At 38.4% G+C, this 27,432-nt stretch overlaps 1 protein-coding gene across 1 annotated transcript in view; it reads left to right on the forward strand.

The window, feature by feature from the left end:
* ARMC3 (armadillo repeat containing 3) overlaps positions 1–27,432 on the forward strand; it is a 62,818-nt gene that overhangs the window by 29,298 nt on the left and 6,088 nt on the right. Inside the window, 7 exon segments of the mRNA XM_068405179.1 lie at positions 14,061–14,310; positions 15,481–15,617; positions 19,383–19,551; positions 20,441–20,541; positions 21,616–21,717; positions 23,213–23,302; positions 26,572–26,769. Coding sequence (XP_068261280.1) covers positions 14,061–14,310; positions 15,481–15,617; positions 19,383–19,551; positions 20,441–20,541; positions 21,616–21,717; positions 23,213–23,302; positions 26,572–26,769 — 1,047 coding nt within the window.

The following is a 27,432-nucleotide window of genomic DNA, read 5'->3' on the forward strand; positions in this document are numbered from 1 at the left end:
GGGCCTTGTAGTCTTTCTTCATCCCCCTCGGACTACGGGATGCAGCTTCTTCCCCACCTGTCTGGAAGATCAGCAGGGGGTAGTAGTCTGTGGCCTTCACCAGGTTGGGGAGTTTCCTGGTGATATCCCTGATTCGGGCTCCAGGCAGGCTGCAGACCTCCCTGTGATGGGGGTCAGTTCTCCATATTGGGCCCTCAGTTCCCTTTAGGAAGGAGTCTCCAACCACTAAAACTCTTCTCTTCTTCCTTGTGGAGGAGGTAGCTATACGCCTGTCAGGTTTTTCTGACTGTGGTGGGACCTCTGATATAGATTGCCTCTCCACCACATCCCCATTGGACCGGCTGTATTCCACTAGGGCTTCATATCTATTGCTCAGAGGCACCTGTGGAGGCAAGGTAGGCAAGGAGGGCACTCGCCTTTTGCCACGGCCATAGACTTGCCTCCACTCACTCCTCTCCTCTAGGTTATTGTTTTCCACCTGAGAGGGGCAGAGTACAGGGGTCCCTCGATCCTGGGAGCTCTCCGGCAGGTGCTCCCATTTTTGTTGCAGGGAAGGCAGAGCCTGGCTCCACCAGTCTATCTCCATTTCAGCCTCCCGAATGCTCCTAAGCCTTTCTACTTCATCTTGAAGCCTTTCAACCTGGCTTTGCAGCTGTGCCGCTCGGCCAAGCAGATCATCTACCTGCTCACAGCGCACACAGCCCCCTGCCACCACAGAGACGCTGTAGCATTCCCTGCAGCCTGCGACCTGCACAATTGCCTCCTTCCGTGGGAGCTCTGTCTGGGTTCCCACATCCATTTTGGTCTTCTTCCGCCTGGTGGAGACCATTGTTCTTTCACTGAGCTGGGAAATACCTGTTGGTGACCCCCCTGGTTCACAGCTCCTTGGCGCCTTCCTCGCCTTGTGCACTGGGAGGGAGTCAGCGCCCTCCCCAACGAGCTGCAAACTGCTGTGGCCTCTCCTGCCCTGGGACACACCCAGTCACAGCTAAGTCTCCCTCTCCCCTCTGGGCAGGGACTAGTCCCTGACCTCCAGGAGGCTTTTTATCACCAGATCAACAGGGGGTGGTGCTACACCCCCTCCTCTCCTGATTCATTGCTGGGAACTTTCGGGTCCGGGGGCGGGGGAAGCAGCTCGGGGCTGCTGCTCGGGGTGGGGGGGGGCCAGAGTATGAAAACCGCCCGGTACAGCCCGATCTCGCCTTCGCCCCACACTCACCTCAGTCGCTGCCGCCGCTGCTGTCGCTGCTGCCGCTGCTGTCAATGTGTACTTCTCTCTCTTTGCAATCCAGCTCCAAGTACGATATGGAAGCACCAGATAATCTAATCACAGGTCTTCTGTGAAAATCAGGAAGCAATCATTTACATTAAATATGTATATTGGATGAATGCCATGTGACTATGTAATTACTAAAAAGCTTCACTTCTAAATCAAAACCATTAATGTCATAGAAGGGTCCAAGTGTGTCTAGGATCTATAAATGAATATATAGAGTTGAACTCTCAGCTGAGACAAATGGGTATAGTTCCAGCTCACTGACTATCTGGCCTATCTTTATTTTACATTCATGTAGTAGGAAAAAAAATAGTTTGGAGAAATTGCATTCCAGATTGAGTTACCATCATCATATTTCATTCTGGAATATTTTGTGTGTATGTCTTGTAAACCACTGAAAATAAGTATATATATAATGAAGATGCTGATATACTTTTATAATAATGTGACTTTGCTGTGTAATTATGTTGACAATATTCTGGTCCCAAATGAGACTAATGAGACTAGTGCCCTTTTATTGGTTATATATTAGATTCTTGTTATAAACCTTCCAAGAATATTAAATCATAAAACTAGTAGTAGCAGGTAGACCTTATGTGGCAAGAACAAAATGGCTACAGTAAAGGGGAAGACTATTTACTATAAATGTTTTCACATTTTACCTGCTGGCCAAAAATTAAATCTTGTTGAACTCATATACATGTGTTCTGCCATATTTCATTTCATGAGGTTTTTTGCATGTATTATATTGATTGAAGGATGGGTACTTGCCCTTTCATTTTGTAAGGTATATATTACAGAATATAAACAGAGTACAAGACACGGCTATTGTTGCCGGAGGTTTGCTGTTCTTGGTAGGAATATTTGGTCAAGAAGTGGTGTCTGCTTTTCATATAATATGGAAAAAAATGCAAGTTAAAACAAATTGTGTAATTAAGGCTCCCACAATAGCTAGCTCGTAAGAATAAAGTCTTCCATTGATTAATAACACAAGAACAGCATAGGCAATGGGCAATACTACCCCCCACTAATGTATATTAACCTTGACCTTTAGGTGCTTCCCCACAGCAATGAAAGGCCAGTTCTATACCCCTACCCAATCAATCTTTTGTTTCTCAACTGAGACAGCTAATAAAGGTGTCAAATATGGTGGAGGCTTTGCAATTAGAACACCTGTTCACGACGAACAGGACTGAGACCAGCTTGTCATTTCGCACAAGTCCCCAAGCAACCACGATTTGGCAAAAATAAATAAATTAATGAATGACTCTGGCCCCTGTAGTATTTTAACCAAGGATCTAGAGCAGAAGAGAACATGAGTCCCATACAAACAGTTTGAGTTTTCAGGTTCACTGGAAAACATGGATTTTCAATATGATCTCTACCAGAACACATAAAAATTACTATAAATAATTTCTAAAATATTTCAGCATTTAAGTTTTTGCTGCAGACCTGATGTTGTGTCATGCTTCAGTAGCACATAGAAAAAAGTACGGTGGTCAAATGCCTCATTAGTTTACAGATTGACAGCCCCAGATGATGCTTTTATCAGAATTTAATCACAAAGTAATGACAGAATTTTAATGCTGCTGTACGTTGATGATAAATTCTTTGTAAACTTGTTAATAATTAGGCTAAATAAAAATAAAATTACAAAGTGTACTGTAGTTCAAAATCCTATTTATGTATTCTAACATATGATAAAGAAATTATTTTGTTCTATTACTATCTGTATAGCTCCGAGGCCATCCTTGACATATGTGTCAGAATTTGTTTCTGTGGTCTGCTTCTGGGAAGAAGAGAATTATATTCAGCTGGGTATTTGCATCCACTTCACATTTTTTAATCCAGAACACTAACTTGTTTTATTGAAAACTGTATACAGTTATTTGGACAGCAGAATGCCATTTTAAAGAATCTATGAAATCTGTCTATTTTTGATGTGTCCAAGCATGGGGAAATGTAGGCACAGGCACTTCAATAATGTACATTATGCACAAATTGAAAAATGACACCCAGGCAAAGAAGCGGCAGTGCCATCTATTGGGCAGGGAAATAAATTCTGCTGTGCTACAACTAACCACAGAACAAACATTTCACTTCAGCCTCTGCCTATTTTTCTCCCATTTAAAGTATAATCAAATATTTTCGCTTTTCATGTATTTAGGATAAGCTAATCGTGTTAAATATAAATATGAGTTAGAAGTAACACATAGAAATAAGACCTCAAGTGTACCAGTTAGTCAGACATTCATTTGACCAGCTTTTTTCATCAGTATTGTTGTAGCAGAAATGCCATTTCTAATAGCTGTCTTCATAAATCTGGCAGCGTCTGAATTCTGGGCACCTAATGGAGTTACCACTAAAGAAAAACATATGCTCTGAAATTTAGAGCTTTGTACTGGACATGAAAACTAATAAACAGCCTCAATAATATTTATCTTAAATTGTTTATTTTAAGTGCAAGATTTATAGCATTCAGTTAGAGTTTGGTCTGGGGGAAGAAGGAAAGGGATGTTTTTTGTTCGGCTGTACTAGGAGCTGCAGGAAATTGTGGTACATGACAGACTTATGATCTGGCAGAATGTTTCTCCTGGGGTTTATAGTTAGTGTCGTGTTACATATTTCTAAGTATTCTATCTGGATTCAAGATAGTAAAGTATCATCGCAAAAATTGCAAAGTCAGCAAGCTTGATGTTACTTAATTTTCTAATTCTTTAATTCTTCACAGGAATCAGTGGACCTATTTACATTAGCAAAATCATGTCCATGTAGGCAGTTAGAGGCATTATCACGGCATCTGAATGTGTGTTTTCTCAAATGTATCAAGTTTTCCAAGATTTGGGAGTAGGTTGGGGATAGGAAAATAGGTTGGGAACTCATTGGTTATGGGCAGTGCCCAGTGAGGAGAAAGTGAGCTGTTCCCTTGACTTGAGTGGGTGTTGCATCTATTCCAAATGGAAATTCATACACTGATCTAATGACCCAAGATACATCCTCAGTCTATTCCGTGTGGATAATGCTCACCTGTAGTGTGAGCCTCTCACCTTCTTAAATGGAGATTATATCCACAACAGATTTTTATTAAGATGGGTATGGATGTCAAGGAATAAATTTTTAAAATGTCCAGTTTTCTTACATTTCAAATTTTGTTATTATCATTAGGAAGTAATCATTATTACCATTGAGTAGTAATATCACTAGGTAGTAATCTTCCATGTTGGGAAACTTAATCATGGCTTTTCTCTTTCAAGACTGTAGATGGAACCTAATTCACATAAATGGATCAATATTGAAGCGTCGGTATTACGTAAGATAATGCATTTGCGTGAATATATGTGTTAATTTATGAGAACAGGAACAAAGATTTCTAGTACATGAGAGCTACATTTAAGAACAGAAACAGGTAATAATCCATTGTATAGGTTTTGTCTTTCTTATGGTTTAATAGTGCTTCTTTATAACATAAGTTTGTGTTTCTGAAGGAGGGAATCAACAATAGAATGCCCCTGGCTGTGTTGTGTAAAGGTAATATGTTTTAATACTGACCCCTAGTGACACAATTCTATTTTTGAGCTACTGTGCTGCAAGGTAAAGGGATTTTGTTGGGTTTTGTGATTTGTGTTGTTATTTTTTACATTAGCACCCATTCTGCTGAGCACTATGCAAATGGAAACAGTTAACTCATGCCATGAACATATGCCTGTTTTGACTTTCTCTTGCTGTATATCCATAGTGTGATGGGTGCTTTCTAAAGAAAAAAGACAACACGGTCATTACCTGAGAGCTCACAAGCTTTTCCTTACAAGTTACATGTTGACTTCCACTGAAAACTGCAAAATGTTTTATGGTAAATTTCTCCCTTGGCAGAAAAGCTGAATCAAGGCCTAATGCTGGGATGTCACTCAGAAGTGGGTTCCCACTATGACTTTAACATCACATCAGATGACTGATAGACAACCCATGGACAGTACCCTAAATCATGCCCTGCTGGCAGGTGCAAAATGTTTCTTTCGCTCAGCCAGCTGTTGGTTCTCTTGCTTAGATTTGTGAAGGTGTGGCTATATGCAAAAGTCCCTCTATAGATTCAGACGCTGTATAACTGCATTTTGTTCCCAGTACAGCTCTTCTTTCACAAAAAAAAATGTTATGCATTTTCCTGTTTGTTTGTTTTTAAACCTATCAGAGGTTATATTGAAGACAGAGGCCAATATAGAGCATTCATCTCTATCTAACACAAATCTCATCTCACGGCATCCTAAAGTGCATGAGAATGTAAGTATATCCAAAATAGTTTCAGACAGAAAACAGGACACTTCTAAATTGGGATAACAGTAACACAGAATCACAGAATCACAGAATCACAGAATGGTTAAGGGTTGGGAAGGGACCTCTGGAGATCATCTAGTCCAACCCGCTGCCAAAGCAGGTTCACCTAGAGCATGTTGCACAGGGTTGTGTCCAGGTGGGTTTTGAATATCTCCAGAGAAGGAGACTCCACAGCCTCCCTGGGCAGCCTGTTCCAGTGCTCTGTCACCCTCAAAGTAAAGAAGTTCCTCCTCATACTCAGATGGAACTTCCCATGTTTCAGTTTGTGCCCATTGCCCCTTGTCCTGTCACTGGGCACCACTGAGAAGAGTCTGGCCCCCTCTTCTTGACACCCACCCCTAAGGTATTTGTAAGTGTTGATAAGATCCCCCCTCAGTCTTCTCTTCTCCAAGCTGAACAGACCCAGCTCCCTCAGCCTCTCCTCATAAGAGAGATGCTCCAGTCCTCTGATCATCTTTGTAGCCCTTCACTGTACTCTCTCCAGTAATTCCTTATCTTTCTTGAACTGGGGGCCCCAGAATCAATATAGATGTTCTATCAACAATATCGATGTTCTACCCCTTATAGATACAGCAAAATTTTGGGGGCTGTTTGTACTCTCCTACCTTAAAGCCTTACAGTATGATCCCTATTTATCTTAGCTGTGGAAGGCTGGAATTCCACTCAGAGCAGGTGTGTTGTCACTTGTAACTTCCCGTGGTAGACTTCTGTGGGATCAGGGGAAACTCTCTTCTTCCTAGATGGAGACTCCTAAGCCTGGGAGAGAAAACTGTGTTTTATGTAGTGGCACAAGTACAATGATTTCTCTTGAGTGTGTATCCCTACAATGGTATTCAGTGATATGCACTGAGATTAATTATACTTTTTATGAATTCAGAGCGGCAAGGGTTATTTTACATTTGGGTAAATTTCAGACAAATGTATTGGTGCTTTTACATGCACGTTTTCTTTGTAGCATATTTCTAAATTTAATGCAAATTATTTAAGTATATGTTTTAACTTACTTTAGTATAGCGTGAAGATATTTATTTTAGGTGTATATAAGGGAATTACAGGTTTATGGCTGATCACGCAAGCTTAATTCTGTTCTGCTGTGAATTTAACCTGTGCACTGACTGTGGCATGTTGTCTAATTGAACTGTCATACACACAAGGGGGTAAAAATAAGCTTTCACAAGTAACTTTAAACCTTTTGACTTGCAACCTCAGTAATTTTATCTTAACATAGTAGTAAATGTGTACTTTCTTAGAGATTTAGTTTTAAGAGAGAAAAATAAAAGCATAAGTTTCTCCATTCTGAATCATTGTAAGAGCTTGAGCCTTTAGCAAAGCAAAATAGATTGCTGCCATTTGAGATAAAGTTCACAGTTGTCCAGAAAAGACTCATCCAGAAGTGAAAGATGGGCTCGAGTCTCACAGTCCGAGTACTGTTTGTGGAGAGACTGACTTGGCACAGCTTTTTTTGTCCTTCCTCAGCTGGTGCTTCCAAAGTTGAAGACCCACTGTCTCCTCAGTCCCTGTGTTCAGATGGGTTGTTGTGAGGACCCTGCTTTGGCTTTCTCTTTCCTTCCCTAATGCCTCCACGAAGGCTGCTCTGGCAGCTCCTCAATGATCCCTGTTACTTTGCTTTTGTAACAATGTGGATACCAGACTCTCAACATTTGTGCTCAGTTATTGATTTTTGCATGCACTACTTCTTGGATCAGGAAAAAGAGAGGGGGATAGTGTCTTTTTCATTAGCTTATCCTGGCTGAAGCTACATGGGATTTTTAAGGGGCAAAAAGGCATTTCTATTGCTGAATTTCAAGCCTTTCTCATAATAGTGGAAGAGTCAGAAATTCTTAATAAAGGTTGGAAATAATATTATAATTGAAAGGCTCAGATATCATGAGTAGATAGTTCATTACCAATGCCCCTGTAATATTTTAAATCAGGTATAGTACAGTTTTAGAACTGAGATCTATGTAACTTTGTCAGATGAATTCAATGACAGCCATTAGAAGGTCTATGTGTATCGCTAAATGAGAGTCAGGTATTACAGTCGCTGCTAACCCAGACAGTTTAAGGTTTTATTGCTTCCAGACTGTGAGGTTTATTGAGTTTTGCGTTTGTTGATGTTTTAACAAGATACTTGTCATTAAAAAATGGGAATAGAGGGTTCAGTTCCTGAAATGAAAAAATAATATGGTTTGTTGAGATCATCAATATTTTTATTGTAGCACAAAGGGGCCCCAAATTGTAGATCAGAGTCTCTTGTGCGAGATTCCCTTACTCAGAATAAACATACTGACATTAATTTCCTTTGTATAGTGAAGAAAACGGAAGTAATATTAGTCTTTAAATAAAATACGAGTGACAATATACAACAGTCAATTGCTTTTGAAAATAATTAAATAGCAAAGTGAAATTTTTTGTAAATGCAGAAGACATTTATTGGATGTGATTATTCTGACGGCATAACAAGACAAATGAAGAATACTAAATACATTTAAGGGATAAAAAGGAAGATATTTCTTGAGGTTTTTCAAACTTGTGGTTATGATATTCTTTCTCAGTCAGAAATTACTTAATAGAGCTGGATCAGAAATGCCTTGTGTGGAAAAGAAGTCATGCGATTTAACACAGATAGAGTTGATTTTAAAAAATGTGTGTGTAATTAGATGCATAATTCTTATGCATAATTTACGTGCAATTATGTATGAAAATGAGATATGCACAGGCATAAATGGCTAGCTAAGCACCTCACACACAATCACGGTAATTTTGCACAGAAATTAAACATGCAGTTGCAAATACATTTGGAAAATGAAGTCCATAAGGAGTCCAATGGCCTTTGTGAGGAGGAAAAATCTGAATTTTTTCTGAGCAGAAATTGTGTTAAATCCTCAGTCAGAAGGAGGGAAGTAAACAGCATAGAAGTGAATAAAATTATAATTTAATATAAACAAGTTTATGTTCAGTTGTGGTAGAAGCAGCAAAACCAAACATACTTCACCATTTTTTACGAAGTGTCAATCTCACTAGTGTAAATTAAGCACAATCCAGGGTAAACAGTGGTATGAAGCTGCACCACTGCTCTTCCCCTCTGTCCCCACTCCGTGGGAGGTTGCTTAGGTTAGGGGTTTGGGGGACAGTCTCATTGCTTTGTCAGCCCTTTGAACACTGATAGTTGCTTTCTCCATTGGGCTAGACCTTCTCTTCAGGAGGAAAAGCTATCTGGACCTTTCCCTATGCACTAAGTAAATAATCTGATATCTTTCTTGCCATGAATGGGAGGTTTGGGTGAGGACCAGAGCTATTATGCTTGATGTGATGCCAACAAAGAGCTGGTTCTTGCCCCAGAGAACTTACAGGCCTAAAAATAAAATAAAAAAAACCCACAGAGTTTTGGTCCAGTTTTTACTGATGGTTGTTTTCACAACACTCTACCAAAGTTTGAGCTTCCCCGATGCACCCCAGACAACTAAAGCAACAAAATATTCAGTTCAGTGAAATTCATATGCATCTCCAAAGTAACTGTTTAAAAGAAGTATGTGTTGTGAAACTTCTGGTAATGATTTTATTGTCAACTTTTAATTTATTTTTGCAGTAAAAACAGTAAAGAAAACATTTGTTTTTCTCAAACTCTCAGCATTAATTCTTTGAGTCTTGAGTGATCTTTAAGAGGATTTTTAAGAACATTTCTTAATAACTTGTTACAATGTATATTTAAAATTAATAATTTGAAATAAATACTTATTATCTGACCTTTTAATGTTTGCCTTTCCAATGACACTTGAGAAAAATATTTTAGCTATTGTTGAATATTCTTTGTTGGACTAGATGATCTCCAGAGGTCCCTTCCAACCCTGACCATTCTGTGATGCTGTGAATACAGTAATTTGAATTCAATTCTAATCAGAATTTTACTGTTTCACTACAGAGCATGGTTAAGGTCATTAGGGTACCTGAACCGTGTATACCCTGGTTAAGGTAAATGCCTAACCCTGTTAGGTTAGGCACTCTAATGATCATAACCATGTGCTTATAAATCATAACGTTTGAATTAATTTACCTTTAAGTTGAGCTCTGTAATTTCTACACCTATCTTGTCTGGTTTTTCTTGTTTGTTTTTTGTAATTCAGATAGTCAGCTTCCATTTAGTGATATTGCAAATGCAACATCCTTTTTTTTTCCCCTTGTCATTGTCTTCTTTCCTTTTCCCTAATCTTTTCTCTCCATGATTAGGTAAGTTGATGTATTTTGAATCTTTGCACAACATGGAGGAAAAAAGCTGTGGATTTATATAAATTTACTCCTTTTCCACATCAAAAAGTGTGTACTTTTTTTCAGCTAAACCAAGGCTTCCTTCTTCCTTGAGGATGTAGTCCTGTACTGGGAGCACTGATAAAGTCCACCATCTCAGCAGGATGTGTCTGAAGCAGAGTGTGTTCTGGAGGCAGGGAGAGAGGCTAGTGCTGATCTACATTAGGCAAAGACAATGCTGGTGAAACCTCCTTCCTCTGGCTTTTGTTCCCTTGTAATAAAAAAACTACACAGTGCATAACTCTGCCCGAGATGGAAGGGAATGAGGACCTCCGTACTTAGATTTTAATGTTGTAGTATTTCAGCATCTTAAAAACTTAAGTATATTCATTCTTTCAGCTCCCTTCTGAGGTCAGGCACTGCTGCCTCTTTAGCAGCTGGGGCTCCATGGCCCAGCGTGACAGTGCTACTCCGGAGGGCTATGGGGTAGGAGTGAGTTGAATTATGGATTCCCCATTCTTCCTTCTTCCCTCATAACCTCTTCTGTACGCATCTCTGTTACCTCAGGTGTTCACGCCCTCTTAAAATCTTATTCTCAAAGGTGCTGGTTACCTTCGACTCTCATTACCTGCTGTTGTCACTTCTAACATGAATTCTTTTTGCCTTGTGATCCATCGTGCTACTTGATTAAACTATACTCATGAAACTGTGATTCAAAATGAATCTGCACAGAAGCAGAACGCAGGATTGAAATAAATATGTATGATCTTCTAAATCAGTGGTTCTCAACCTTTTTGAAGTTGAGTGGCACTTGAGGAAATTGGCTGTGCTCTGTACCTCGCTGAGGTCAGCTCTGAACACATGAGGAGCTGTCACCTTGCTCTTTTGTTAAGTACTTGTGTACTTGCTGGCTTTATGGAAATTATAGTAAATCTGCTTATAATGTGATTGGCTATGTCATTCAGCTCTGTGTACCATCCTGGAATCAGTCTGTTAGGGACTATGTGTTTATTAGAATTTCCTACGGGAGAATACATGTATTACTGGGTGTCGTATAGGAATACTAAGTCCTATACTTACTGCAAAAGTATTGGATATACTACACCTGTGAGATGCAGTGATGCATTTCATGAGTAGTGGATCTGTCCCATAAAACCTGGAATTTCTGTGTATCCATTGTACAGGAAAAAACGTTTGATTTTGTTGTGTTTTTTTTTCCTGGATAAGGTATGTGTGTATATATTGTGTAATGCTGTAAATCTGATAGCTTATGGACATGCCCTACTGTGCATGGCTGTATGCATGTATGGTGAGTCTCTCCCACGCTTTGCTAGCGTCTGTCATTGTTACACGTGCTATGAATGGGATGTTTTCCAGTAAACCTGTGATACATGTGGTGTATAGCTGATCCTTACACGTGCAATCAACGGGTCCAGGATTTCTTCATATACAGCAGCCTGGATAGAGCTACAGCACTCCTGAAGCTGGAAATCTGGATAAAATTTTCATGGGGAAGAGAAGACAATATTAACCAGGAAACCTAGGAATACAGTGGCGTTACCGAAGTAAAAAAAAAAACCAAACCAAAAACTAAACCAAACCAAAAAACAACAACTAAAAACCCCAAACAAAACATTTTCAGCTCTTCTTTTTCTAGTCAAGGTGGGAAGGGGAGGGAGGGCACCCAGATAAGGGGAAATCCAGCTAACTGAAGGTAATCTGAGGAGTGCAGTGCAGGACATCTGAAAACGTGGGATTCAGTCCTGCACAGAGACTGAACTGCTTGCATTAAAGTTACTGTGCTCCAGGAGGATTAATTAGCCAACACCAAACTGGCCCTATACCTTAATGCAGCACCCAAGCTAATAACCCTGCTCACCTTCAGTCCCTGGATTGCTGCCTTTTCCCTGGTTTTCCAAACTGGGAGCTACTGCCTGCCTGCCTGCTAGCCTTCCTTACACCCATGATCCAGCACTACCTGTGAGCTCCCATCACCTTATAGCTGAGGCAGAGATGAGACTAACAAATCCTGTTGGCCTCTGCTGATTCGTTCCGGGTATGCTCAGGAGTACCTGCATCCCCCTCTCTGAAAATGTGGTTTGGAGGTACTTGCACTAAGATCAGTTCACAGTAAGATCTATGTCCTGTTGCCCGTGTAATGGGATTATATAGCACAGGTTGGAAGGTATTCTGCTTTCTGTCCTGTTTGCATAAGAGTGTGACCGTCAGCATTCCTGATGTTTTTTTGTTTTTATCAGTGCCTTGACAGTCTTTGATAGCATAACTGTTTCTTGTATATATAATACTTCTAAGCTTGTGCTTATTTTGTAACTGTGAAAGCTGACAAAAGGTTAGTTAGATTTTTGGTAAGACACTGTTACAGTAAACATAAGATTTTCACATCCAGATTTATTAATGTGTTGACAGAAATTTAGCAAAACATAAAAAATCTACACTTCTGTTGTTGAAGTGCTTAGATATGCTTGTATAGAGGTGGGAGAGTTTGTTATGTTTTTGATATAGACAAAATGTACTAAAAGGGAGTATAAAAAGCAGTTGCAATGAAAATTCAAATTGCCATCTGCACATTTCCATTGCTAACAATATTGCCAACTTTTGTTTAACAAACAGATGAGCCCAATGTAAAATTACGAAAAGCAGATAGTAAATTGGACATATGCCTCAAATCATTTGATCAAGTTTTATATACAAACTCAGAAGGAAGACAATTCAATTTTTATAATGTGTTGGTTTATAATGGGATTGGAAAAAATACCACTGAAATGAATGTAAGATGATATAGACAAGTAAGTTTCTGTTGTTTAGTAGAAAGCAAAGTTTTGGCAAGAAGGTCAACAACTTAAGTTATAGAATATCTTAATGGCATTTGAAGAGTGTAAACTACATTTGTATCAGTAGTCTCTTTTGCCTATGGCAAAGAAACCGCAGAAGATATAATGAGGTGGTAACTCGGAAGCGTATGCCTTTTCAGGTTGGTTAGAGCATGGTAGTTTCCCCTCAGCCAGGCCAGCTGCTCTCTTCAGGGTCTGCATCAGTTATAGTCAAGAGTTTACTGTCATTATAAACTAAATATGTTATTTATCCCAGACACTAAATATGAAGTTGACTTTTTTTTCTTTTAAAAGGCACCATCCCAGTGAGTGCCAGCAGCAGAATAGCAGTGTTAAGACAAAGTGCTCATAGGCCAGTTCCTTCTGCTGTGACTGAGATGTAGTCTATTAGTGACTACTAGTTTTGCGACACATCAGATTTAAGTCATTTGTAAATGTGTCCGCTAATAGTGCAGCTGCCTGCACCTTCTGCCTGAACTTACTATTTCCTTAGAGGTGCTTCTTCAACTGTTTTTTTCTTGGCTGTTCTTTAACCTAAATCTATGAAATGATCCTAAAAAAAAAATCCCAACTATCTTCCCCAATTTTATTTGCAAACAGGTTGTTTTGCAGGTCTAGCTCAGAACTTGACCACCCCAGCATTTGTCCCAGCACTGCTGAGGGGCGGCACCCTTCAGCCACAGCTACAATAATATCTCAGAGCAGAGGGGATATTTAAACTGGATCTGTTGCTGACAGACTAGTTGATGTGGAACCACAGTCATAGCCAGCCCTGAACTCTGTGCTGATGTGTCTGTTGTACTCCTGCTGTCTAAATCAGCTTGTATAAAGCCAGCTCAATAATTTCTACATTGCACTGAACTGTACCATATACACCTACTCTGTAAGAGTGGCAGCAACTTGGTGCACACCTAGGTATTTGATCACAGAAATTTATGGAGACAGCACAAACAACAACAACATGATATTCTATGCACTATAATCATCATTAGAAGTAGTGCTAGAATGATAATGAGAAGAGGTGATAAGAGTCTGCAGAGGCTTTTGCTTGGAACTAAAGATACAGAAATTCTGCATCTTTGAAAAGATGGAAGATTTAATTAACTTGTTCAAAACCTCAGAAAGAATCCATGTCCTAGTAAGTTAAAGAATCCAGAAGTTTGTGACTTGGTTTGTCTGCTTAGGTTGTGCCTCTTGACCTTCTCACCATGAGTCATATATGAATGACACACACATATATATAAATATATAAAAAATCTTGAAATGTAATACTGATTTAGTTGGTAAATACACCACACTAAGAAGAAAAAATGGTCCTAAAATAACAAAGATTTTTTTTTTCTCCTTCATTTTGCTAGTGCTGTTGCTGAGGCTGAAGGAATTGAGCCATTAGTAAACACCTTGAACGCTCAGAGAGATGGAGCCATTGCTAATGCTGCTACAGTGCTAACAAATCTGGCCATGCAAGAGCCATTCCGCGTAAATATCCAGAGCTGTGGCATTATGAGTGCGATTGCAGAACCATTGCGCTCAACCAACAGCCAAGTGCAAAGCAAAGCAGCATTCGCTGTGGCTGTGTTTGGTTGTGATGCTGATGCAAGAACGGAGGTAAAACTACTCTTTGTGGTTATTTATAACATTTCTAGATTCTGACTTTGGTGTTATACTTTTGTAGAATCTTTGTATTTTGTGTCTGTCCTAAAAGTCCGGGCTTTCTAGATAGTAACTAATTTTTCACTTTCCTCGTAGGCTTGTTCAGCTGAACTTAGCTCAGTTTGTCATGAGAACCGGGAAAGGGTTTCCTTTAATTTGTATTTTTACTGCTGTATTTGCTTGCACCAAATTAATGCTTTACAGCTTTCCAGTGGCTTCAATGAGCTTTAACTAGGGCTATATCTTAACCCCATGTTTATTAGCATTAAACATTAAGGTTTCTTTCAGCTGCAACTGTCAGCTGAACTTTGAAGGTGAGAAGTTCTCTCCTCTTTATGCTCCCTCAGTGTTGTTCTGTTGCCCAATTTCAAGGCCTGAACAGCAATGTCTGACCTTGATTAATAAGATAGTGGATGTGCATGGAGTAAATGTGATTCAGACAAAACTCAAAATATAATTAATCCCTTGATCAGTGGCATCCAGCAAGTTGAACTTTTCACTGTTTATCAACGGTCATACTGTTTTCTTTTCATAAATAAGGATGATGCTATGTGCTTTCATAGATCATAAGCTGGGGTTTTCTCAAGGGTCAAGCCTGTTAATTAGGACATGAATAAGGGGCATAGATAATTAATCTACCTCTTTCAGTGTCCTTAAAATGCCTTTCTCTTCAAAAGTACAAATGAGCAATATTTCCTCCAGCGTGTATAGGAAAGATACTGTAGCACACAAGAGAATAGGATGTTAGTAAGATTGTCATACATACAATATGATACAAATTCAAATATATTGTGATGTAAATTAGTTGCTAGGAGGCAACAGAACACAGAAAAAGCTGTGTAACTCTCCATGCAGGCTTGGGTTGCATAGTCTCTTCAGTTTCCCACCACAATCTAATAACTGAAAAGCAAGGCAGAGACAGAAGTGATGTGTGCCTTGTATGGCTCTGAAGCTCGCTTCAGCTCCAGCCTATGCAGAACCACAGAATCCCCATAAATGGCCTTTCTACCAGCCCAGCATAGCTTGTCTACAAAGCTTGAATATGTTTCGAAGGTGAATTTCACAGGCTGCTCTTGCTGGGACAGAAGTAATATGTAAGGGACAATGTCTTCATTTTTTTTATAGTTAAGAAATGCAGGTGGACTGGGACCACTCGTTGAATTGCTGCATTCTAAGAATGAAGAAGTCAGAAGAAATGCCTGTAGGGCTATTATGGTCTGTGCAAGTGATGAACTAACCGCTGTTGAACTATGCAGGCTAGGGTGAGTAGAAATAGTATCAAAGGGCAGAGAGAAGATTTTGATCAGAAAACTCTATTGTTGATCTTTACATGTTTATAACGGAATAACGAAGTTAAGCTATACTTTCTGGTAAGCAGAAACTACTTTTCCACCACAGATGTTACAGATGAAATGGTATTGATTTTAAGTAACAGAAGTCTTAAGAAAAAATGCAAGCCTGAAGAGAGAACTGTCTGCAGTTATAAAAACGTTTGTTGTTTCTGTGATTGAATTAGGCTTTATATTGAAGATGTGCTTCTATCAGTCAAAATTAGGGACTACAGTGCCTCATACATATGAAACTGAAATTAAGGTTTCAGGCTAAGTTCAATATACAGGACATTGTATTTATTACACACAGGCTAAATTTGGTTTACAAACTCTGGTTAACTGCAGGTGTGCTGAAGTGTCATGTAAGAGAGACTCAATTTTTTTTTCTTTTTAGAAACTCCAAGTTCCATATATTAATATCGGAATTACAAAAGCTGTTTTAGGTTATAAGAATTATGGCACAGGGCTCCTTATATGAGGTGACTCTTAGATATCATTACATTAAAATATATGTAATTGCCCTGCTCCCTCTGCTGGACACTTCTCTGATTACCGCACAGATAATTAAAATCCATCTATGAGGGGATTCTGCAAAGTGAGGATCTCAGAAGTTTAGGCCTGGAGGGGACCTCAAAGGTGATGTTATCCTTCTGCCCACTGTAAAACTGAATCGAGTACACTGACATATTTTCACTTGTTAAGTGTAAATACCAATTCTGAGGGGGTTTCACAACTTTCCGAGGTAACCTGTTCTAGTGCTGAACTATCCTTAGAATTAGAAGGGGTTTCTGAGTTGTCCCTGACAGCAAATCAGTTCAACTACATGTTGTCCTACTTTCAGTGGGATCGCATAACCACCTTTTTATAGCAATTTGAGTTTAACTCACCGAATTTTCTCGTGTTCCATGTCCGTCTCTCAGTTTCCTTTTCATGACAAAGTAAAAATGTTAAACTTCTTTTTGTTTTGAAATCTTGTCTCACTTTGTCACACATGTCTGAATTTCTCTCATTTATTTATGCCATTTTGAAGTGCCATCTCCCAGCCTGGATGAGGTACTTCAGCTGAGGTCATACCACCATCAAATAAAGCTCAGTAATTATTTCTTATATCTTGCATATAGCACTGTTCTTATTTAATCCCTTCTTTGTGTCAGTATCGGAGTAGGACTCTAATTTATGTGTCCTTCCAGTTTGACAGCATATTATTGATAATAATACATTAAGCATAGTTTTTCAATCAGTCAGGCGCTACTTCACGTTATTTTCATGTATATCATATTTCCCTGACTTGCTCATGAGTATTCAAGTAGGAATATGTGAAAAGACTTATTAAAGTCAACACATATCTCAAAGTCAACTCATATTTCACATCTGCTTCTTCTGCCTATACATTAAGTCAGTTACCCTATCGCAGAAAGGATTAGATTAGCTTTACATGATTTATTCTTGACAAATACATAATGGCTATTTCTTACCATCTTATCTCTTGTTGCTTGCAGACTGATTGTTTAATAATTCGATATGGTGTCCTTTGGACATTGAAATTTGGCTGAATGATTTCTATTATTTCCTTGTTCTTCCTTTTTTAAATCTAGATACTATCTTCACCCTTCTCCACTTTTCTGGCACCGAGCCTGTCCTCCCTGAATTTTCAAATATAATTATAAATAGTTCAGAGGTTGCTTTTGCCAGTTCATAGAGTAGTATGAGGTAAGTCTCCTCAGGCACTGATAACTTTGCCTCTTCTTATTCTAGACGTATTAAGCCTACTGTTTCCACCTCCTTGTTAATATTGCTGCCAGGCATCTGCTTGCAACCTTTTTATGAAGACTGAAGCAAAAAAGGCATCAGACACTTCAGTCTTTTCTGTGCCATCTGTTACGAGTTTTCTTCCCACATTGAGTAATAGGCCTACGTTTTCCTCTCTGACTTGCAGCATATGAAACATTTATTTTTGTTTCAGTCCCTGAATAGTTGTATCTCACTTTGCCTGTGGGTCTTTTGGTTTTTTCCCTTACTTTTTCTTCCCAGTTGGAAGCGTCAGTGTTTCCATTTCTGTATGAGCCCTTTTTCGGCTTTTGGGTCTTCACAGAATTTTTGGTGCAGCTGTGTTTGTCCCTTTTTGGCTTGTCTTTCCTCCACATGAGGATAATGTGCCATTGTGCCTGTAATGTCATCTGTCTTCGACACTGCTCTACTCATTAGGCTTTTTTTACTCATTTTCCGCTTTAAAATTCTTCCCTGCATTACTTGCTGGTTACCTGACTTTGTTGCAGTATGCTGTGTGACAAATAGCCTGTACTGCTGTTCTACTATTTTCTCCCATTGCTCTCTTCTAAAAGAGAAGATTGTCATTTGCCTTGCCTGAAAAACTTGTTCTCTGGAATCCATCTGAGGTACCTTTAGAAGTCTATATTGTAAATGTCCACAGCTGAGGCTCCCTGCATAGTTCACAGAGAGAAATGGGCAGTCTAAACATGGAGTTCATTATATATGTATATATAGAATTGATTCCTTAGGATGCGAAGAATGTCTGCATGTGTGTGTAGACAGACACAGATATAAATTTGAATATACACATACACACACACACATATGAATGTATCGCCCTCTTTTTTCCTGTTGTTTTCATTCCTAAACAGTTCCAAAACTGCACTATGTTACGTTCTCCTGATTCAGCTCCCTTTTTCTTCTTAGTGACCTTTTCCTAAGTTTCTCAGGTCAGAAGTTATCAGTATGTAGGTTTCTGCACCAAAACCAGCTTAAAGAATGAATTCCTGTCCTCAGGTGTCCCCATGATTTTTTGTTTCTACCTCCATGCTGCAAAAATCCTGCACCTGGTGATGCTGTCACAACTGCTTGTGTTTCCGTGCTCATCCGTGTTTGGCACATCTCTGCCAACTATCCCTCCCCAAACACAGTAACAGTCCTAAACCAGAAGGATTCATACATTGCATAATGGCATCTGCAAATTGCCTTGCAAGTTGCGGGGACAGAGAGGGAGAGAGTCCTCGAACTGTGTCATATGGTCAGCTCTGAACATTATTCCTTTTACTCTGCTTTTACATCCTTCTTTTTCTCAAGTTCTCTGTGGTACCTAACATCCTTCTGATAAAAAGTTGTGGCACCCTGTCAGCATTTCTTTATGTAAGTGCTTAACTGCCTAAAGGAATTGCTTTTTGCTTTTAAGCACTGCAAGGCATTTTCCTCCCCTAGAGAAAGAATTCTGTGCAGCACAGCCAGCTCCTTGCTGGCCCAGAGGGCACCACACTAGCACTTGGAAATGAATCTGACTTGGCCTTGGCAATGCTGAAAACTGTAGGGGCCTGGACCGTGGGAAAGTTATAGAGAGAACATACCAGTACACTGTTATGTAACAGCATGAAATAGCAAGAAAGCATAGGGATGTGGCTTGCTTAAGTTTATAGTAAGTATCCAATTAGAACAGTAGAGGTGGCATGCAGCCAGATTATGGACAATACTTGTAGCCAATAGCTTAGTGTGTGACCGTTACATAAGAGAGTATGTAGGTTATAAAAGTGTGTGTTAACCAAAAAAAAGAAGCTACTAGAGCACCATATTGGTGTGCTGTAGTTCCTTCCTCGCGCGGACCCCAACAGAAAACTAACTCTGAATTGTATAATAACAATTAATTGATATTTAATGATGAAATAGCTTTTGTATTGTGTTTAACAGTGCTTTAGACATCCTAGAAGAAATTAATCGATCAACAGGGCGCAAAAATAACTTTAGTGAAGCTGCTCTAGAAAAGCTCCTTGATAACAATCTTTCCCAAAAGTACAGCCAGATGGGATATTTATCATCAAGTAACATCATTACCGATGGATTCTATGATTGTGGTCGGGTAAGCTACTTCAAATACATTGCTCAGAGTAAAATTTTCTTCTTGATTTAAAAAAAGCAAGAGCACTATAGCAAAAGCCAGAATCTGGCTACATAAGATACTTTGTTTTCTTGTCCTGAAGTTTCCCAGCTTTATACTAATTTCTTTTTATTATCTTTCTTCATGGATGAAATCTTATCATCTTCATGCTATCCCCCAGTTACGATCTTCTTCCCAATCCTATGTAAGCTGTGCAGCTCCTAGTTCCTTTCCAGATCCTTTCTCAGACCTTAGTTCTTCTGATCTCTTTCCCTGCAGTATACTTAATATGAACCTGACACTGAATGACCTATAGACTTTTTGTTTGTTTAGTTTTACATAAAGAAGGAGAGAGTTCATGTTTTCACCTTGGTCATGACCCTTTCTCTCACAAAGCACTGTTTATATATAAAGAATGACTCCACTGTTTATCACTTGCTAGTGCTGTGTTCAGTTTAAATTTGAGGAGTTTTCAAAATGCCCAAATTAATTAGAAATACCAGTCTTACTGAAAATCAGTGAAATACGTGCTCCTAAAGCCCTTTGTTACTTTTGAAAATTCTATCCTATATCGTAAAGCCTTCAGAGGCAGGAACATTTCCTTATTCTAGGACCATTTGGAATGACATAGTAACAATAATTACAGGCTAAATGATTTATAAATAATATTTTCTAAGAAAATGGATGAAGAAAATGCAAATGAAGAAGAAATCACTTTCACATAGTTTGAATGTCTTTATAAGTTCTTATATAAGTCTTCTGTTTAAGATCAGGAATTTTAAATTACTCTTTAGGTATCTTTTAAATATTTTTTTTCTTTTCATCTTTAACTGAACAGAACACCTTATCTTTTATTCTAATTTTCTTGTAGGTAAAACCTGGAGTGAAATTTTTATCTTTGGAGGAACTGAGTATGCAAGAGCTTACTGACGCTCGGGCCATAATCTTCATTAATGCTAAACCACAAGAAGAGTGAGTCATGTTTGATCTACCAGCATTTATTGCAATAGCTCATCTTTTCCGTTGTTTCCACTGTTTCCAGTACAAACTACGTAGTCTATATATACACACATATATATAAAATAGAGAGATCTCAGCATAGTGCTTCATGTTGTAGAAGGCAAGAGATTTGTGTTTTATAAAACACGAATTTGGAAAATAACTTTTTTTTCCCTCTAGACAAAAAAGATGTATTCAGTTGTGTTGCTTTTCTTTAACTTAGCCATTAAGACTCATTCATTTAACACCCTTGCTGATGGTGGGACACACAGTGTTTTATTAGTTATAGCAAAGCTTGTCATCTGCCATAATAATGATGTCATCTAAGCTGACTGTCAACACGCAACAATGAAACCTATGATTTGATGATCTTCTTGTACAGACAAATGCATGGAATTTTAAACACAGCATGCCAAGAGGCAGGACAAAGCCAAGCATCAAGTTTTCAGGCTTGATAAAGAACCTGTGTCCATTTCTTCTCTGTTTAAGTTGAAGCCACCCTAACAAATCTTCTTAGATTTGAATGCAGGAAGTTGGTATTGGGCTTGTTTAACTGGGAGTCATTTCCTGTAAACAGTCTCACAGATCAAAGAATGCTCTACCAATATTTTGCATGTCCAAAACCTTCTTCTCTGTCAACACATCACATATTTGGTTTACAGTATAATTAGCTTCCCTTTTAAGCTTATATATGACACCATAAAGATGTCTGAGAATATCTATGACAAATTAAACTTCCATGCTCTTTGTTGATCCCTAGAGTTGTCTTTAACTATCAGGTTTTCTTTCTTTGACTTTGATACAGCTTCTTGCCTTTGCAGCTTGGCAGCAGTCTTACTCCCCAGTTACTCGTGTCCATCATTTGGTATTCTGTACTTCATTTTTGATCCCTGAATCAGTATCCGGTTTATTAGTGGTGGTGTTATTTCTTCTGCTAATGTACTTCCTATGACTATATTTACTGTGCTTTAAGATTAGAACTCCGTTTTAATAGCTTAACATGCAAATACTATCTCTGCAAATAATATGCAAAAATATCTTGTTCAGTTTCAGTGTCCTTGCAGTAGAGGAAAAGGTACAAGATTAATCTTATGAACAGACTATCTTGACACCTTCTATTTCAAGAAAAGGCAGTAGAGAAAAAGCAGGGTGTAATCTTAAGATTTACTTGTCAATGTTCTGTTATTGCTCTCTAACATTAGAAATAGAATTCTGATTGAAAATAGTTATGGAAAGTTTCCTAACAGAGTAGAAATGCTCAAATACGATGTTAAATATGTTTTCGGAGTCTTTCTTTCACCTCCTAATTGCAGTAATCTTCCTTTGTCTATCTTAGTAATTATTTGTCCTCCCTCCTCATGCTGTATTTCAACATCTCCCATTTATCTGGCTGGTTTTCCTTTCAATATCCCTAGGAGGCAGTGAAATGCTGTTATTTTACAGCTTGACAACCAAGACACGGGCAAATTAGGGTAGAAGTTCTTTCTCAGTTTAGAACCTAGACCCATGAAAAGTTCCTACACTGCCTACATGCATCCTTATTTCTAGATGAAATTTCTTCCACTTAAATTCCATAGATGACTAAAAGCTGAGAAGGGTGTGCTCCGAACTGTCCCAGTTTTGACAGCAACAAACCTAAAAATGCCTTGCTCTTGCAGGGCTCCTTCTGATCCATACCATACACTAGGTACAGTCCCGCAGTCCTTTCTGTGGAACTGATCTGGTGGATGTGTCTGCTCATACCAAATAGGTCAGAATCTCTAACCTGGTTGTGGGAAATTAATTTCCTTCTTTTACAGAAAGAGGATCTGAGCCCGTCCCTCCCACCTGCAGGCAGCTGATCACATGATATTTGGGGTTTAGCAGTCTCATTCTAGTTCGTTGTAACTGCTCACCAACGAAGAGGCATAATGAACAGAGCTTTCTACTTCAGCTGTTAGGGCACTTATCTGAGAGAGTTAAGTCTGGAGTTCTAGTCCTTGTGTTGATGACTTTTAATATAAAATGTTTAACCCTTAGTTTGTTCCTGTGGAAGAAAACTGAACCATGGTCTCCCAACTGAACCAGCAACTCTTGATGTAAAACAGCAGCACAATCACGACCACAACAGTGCCTTTCAGAGAATTCTAGGGGAATGTTCAGGATTCCAAAACCAGTCCAAATAGAGCCTCCTTGCCATCAATGGGTTGGTGTCTAGTCCTTGATAAGAACGTGATGTAACCTACAACTCTCCTCGGCTTTTCTATTAGCTTACTTAGTGAGCTGACCATTTATTATGCTGGTTTCTGTGGATCCTAGTCCTTACCTCATAATTTTCCTTATTTTATGATATAGGGCACCTTGGCCATGCCTCAGGGCTGTTAATTCTAGTTAGTGGTGGGCATTACAAAATGCTAAGCGCTGCAGAGTTTGAAAAAAATGGGAGAGATGGAGTGTCTGTTGTAGGAACTGAAGTACTATATTTGCAATTTTTAGCTTGGAGCTCATCCATAAACTATGATATGCTACTGTCTGTACAGGCCTTTTATCGTAGAGATAGTGGTTGATTTCTTAGACTGTTTATATGTTTCTGTGTATGTATGTATCTGTGTGCTTGAGAGATGAAATCAAGAGAAAATTGGAACCTGCTTTGTCATCTCAATAGTTCAATGGGATCTCCAATGGAGGAAAAGCAGGAGTTATCTGGACCATGGTCTTCATCGAGCAAAAGCAGCACTAGAGAAAAAGGCTTAAGGTATTATACTTTGAATTGTATGTGTATCCGTTTGTTTAGAACTGACATGCAAATTGTTGACAGATAATAGCTACTGACTGTGAAGGGTTGAGGTTCTGACTTAAATCAGGACCCGAATTGTGAGGTAAGTCTATCCAAAAGTTATTGACTTACATGGCATACGTTTACATTTGACTAGCTGTTTGGACTGCAAGCACTTCTGGAATTCAGTCTAAATCATTTTGTAGTAGATACCTGAAATGGATCATATGAATCTCATTGTGGAAGGTTCCTGTTTCAGGATGCAGAAAAGTAGATACTGCATCTTGAGTGTCTTACCAGCCCTATTCTAACTTCTGCTCATTTACCAGCTCCTCCCAATGCCCAGAATGCTCTGGTCATGACCCACCGTGCATATGCCAGTTTACTCAAAGGGAGCAGGAGGCAAGGGGAGATATTGAGCTCCAGTTATGTTTGCTCTGCACCAGTGGGGGATTCCTTAATCTCAGAAGATGCTCTAGAGTCATAGACCATGTTGCATAGTCTCAAGCAGCTGTGCAGAGCTGAGACACCTGTTCTGACATGATAATATGTTTTGTTTATTACAGTGCAAGATGAGGATAACCTTGGATAGTTGCTTTTTAATGTAATTTATGTCGATTACACAATAAATGACTGCTCTGTTAGCAAACATAACACTTTCAGAAAGCCAAAAAATTTCGTTAGAAAAAAACAAATACCTCGCTCAATTTCCCATAGTAAACTTGCAGGGGTACGAAGACTTCTTTCTTCAAGTATGAAATAATTGCTTTTGAATGTCATGATCAAGTTGTATGATTTATAACCCCATTGTCATTCATCTTGAATCCGTAATTCATACATCATTATTATTACTAACTTGTGAGATATATGGGAGTTACTTGAAGGTCAGTATCTGACTCCAAGTCTCAAACATGCTTAGACATTTTCCCTACATAATTTTTTCCTTTCATCATATGTTTCTGTTCATCACTATTTTGCAAAGTACTACTGAACACAGTTTAAAGCCATTGTCTTGAAAAACTGATACTACTTTATATAAACCATAGTTGAAAGCTAAGAGAAAGGACAGTTGTAATTGTCTGCTGGAAGTGTTTGAATTAGATGTAGAGGATGTGCCTAGTTGATAGTTTGACATATTTTGCATAGACAGCAACATTTTTTGATCAAACAGTTGCATATCTGATATACACATTGACTGGGCTAAAAGATAATAGTTAATGTAGACTGATAAATGTGCATTTATGCGATGCTATGTTCCAGTACAGCATTTAACGAAATACTTTCCAATGCTCATTTACTCCTTTTCTAAAGACAGCCAAGGCATTAAGCTGTGCAAAAAAAGGAAAGAAAATAGGTGCCGTGGCTGTGTTTAGGTGGTTGGATATTGTATTGGCTGCCTTCTTCCTCACACTGGCTCTCTGGTGACTCATTGGACTTCTATACTGAAGTTGCAACAGGAATCAGAAACAGCTTGGAGACTATTAACTTCCATGAGCTCTCCTTTGCAATGTTCCTCTGCATTTGCAGCATGTATGTCTCACGAGTAGTAAGACAGCTTTGGGAAAGAGTGATTTTTTTCTGATGTTACAATTCCTATTGGTAAATAAAATGGGGATAAAAAAGAGGACAGGAAAAAGATAGCAGAATGGTTAAGGAACAAGAATGGTACCATTTATAGAAATTGTTGTTTTGAAAACCTGCTAAGTCAGACACCAGACAGGTGAGAATAATTCAGGTTTTTTTAAACAGGGTATTCTTAACCATAATCATAAGTGTATAAATAGAGAAGCAAGTAGCTGTTCAATCTAGCATTGTAAGGTCTCCTGGCTATAGTTAAATAGAGTCACCTTAGATAAAGAAAACTGTTTGTCTGCTTTTTTCAAGTATAAGTGTAATTAATAACCAGAACAGTTTATTTAAGAGGGTGGTGAATTTTCTATAATTTGAAGATTAAATCTTAATTGGCTATCCTTCTAAAAAAACGTACTTTATGAAATCTATGAAAAGGGCTTTTGTGAATATGATAAATCTCAATAGGTAAAAGAAAAGTTTGCAAAGTATTCTGAAGACAAATTGCTTGAATTAGGCTACTGATAATGGTATATGCCCTTCTGCTTTGTCCAATGCCTTCTGTCTTAAGAATGCTGTTCTTTGTAAAAATGTTAAGAATAATTTGAAAAACATACAATAATGATAGTGTGCCCTGGAGCCATGTACTTTAGTGGTTCTTTATTTCTTTTTTTTTCCTTCCAAGAATGCCAGAATTATTATAGATTTAAAAAAATAAGCCAGAACTGTTAAACAAATGAAAGAAATTGTCATATTTCACATTAGAACTATTCAGGACCTATGCTGAAAAAAGACATAATGCTTACAAAACACAAGTTCCATGTGTTCCCACAAATGAAAAATCCTAAACTGTCTGATTATATAGATCTTAACGATACCTCTGGTGAGATACTGATTTTATAGTTGCTGCGTAACTTGTGAAATGCACAGTATTCTTGCTAAGCAGAACAAGCATTTCATTTATGCCTCTGCTAGGTGCTTATGGTGCCTGCTCAGGATCACAGTCATTTCTCAGATTCTGAACATTAGTGAGAAATGTCATGTGTACAGTGAAAAAAGTCAGAAAAAACAGATGTCTTCGTATAAAATCTTCGTCTGACAAACCATGTTGTAGTTTGTATAATGCTTGAAGTACATGGATTTGCAACTACAGAGACTAACACTTAGCATGTCCTGTCAAGATTTCAGCTGTGCTCTTGATACCATTTGTTCCTTTATTTGAACTCTAGATCTCTATCGAGTAAAAACTCATGGGAGTTCATGATTTTTATGACCATATGCAACCAAATGGTAACTGCCTACAAATGTTTCCTATATACTCTCTAAAAACTTGTTATTATTATTATGTAGCTGTACGCAGCTGAGTGTCTTCTCCCCTAGATAATCCACATATGGGAAAAGCATATCAGAGCCACAAACAAACATAAAATGATAATTTACAGGAATATTAATATGGAGCTAGTGTAATTTATTTCCTACCATCTCCTGAGGGCATGTTCCACAAATATTCTCTAGAGCTTTGTAGATTTTTGACTATTCATTATCAAGAGAAAAGATTTCCCCTATGTTTCCCCCAAAATCAGTTTGTCTAAAATGTCCTGTTGGAGAACTACTGTATTAGAATATGGACTTTAGAGATTACAGTATTCTAAATAAGCGTCTATTGTTTTCCATGTAAGAAAAGGGAAGGGGAAAAAAGAAGACGAAAAAATGAAAGAAGTTACTCAGATTGTATCTAAAGTCCAGGATGAAATAAATCTAGAAAATTCACATTGGCTACCACCACCTGACTTCATTTTGCTGGATTACATTAATGATGCTTCCAAAACAATTCTACCACTAACTACTACCCGGGAACAGGTTGTGGCTCTTGCACAGTGAGTACCGAATTGTATTTCCATAAATAATGCAAATAAGTTGAATTGGTAAAATAACAGTTTTCTCATCCAAGGACAACTTTTCCAAATTTGTTATTTTTCCTATCCTTAATTGGAATCCAAATCAGCTTTGGTCCAGAATTTTGATGTAATTTTAGATTTTAAGCTACTTGTTTCTAATTTTGTTGTAATTAGTTTAATTTTTTTAAAATAAAATATACTTGCAAAAAAAGGGTACAAATTTCTCATTTTGAAAATATTCATATGGACAATTTCAGTTTTTTTCACATTTATATATCTGTACCGATCCTTTCCAATGAACACATCAGCTGCATATAGCATCTATATCATCAAGGAACAGGAGAGACCCAGGTGCTGCAGAGCCTAAATGCACAGGCCAAAACCCTAACCTAATACTGAGACTGTTGCAACTTATGTGCATCATGTCTGTTCTTTCTCTTACAATCGCGCTTGCCTGGTTGGTTTGGAAACCCCTCGGGACAGAAACTCTCTTGTATTTTGTTTTCCTGTAGAGCCAAAAGCACAAGACATTTTTCTAGTGTAGTTTTTAGGTGCTATTGTAGTTAATATCCTGATGATTTAATAGTGCCAGAACATTGCAATGGTGCGTATACAGACTGTTGTTATCAATGTGTGAATCAT

The sequence above is a fragment of the Nyctibius grandis genome, chromosome 7 (genome assembly GCF_013368605.1).
Source record: "Nyctibius grandis isolate bNycGra1 chromosome 7, bNycGra1.pri, whole genome shotgun sequence".
Taxonomy (NCBI): domain Eukaryota; kingdom Metazoa; phylum Chordata; class Aves; order Nyctibiiformes; family Nyctibiidae; genus Nyctibius; species Nyctibius grandis.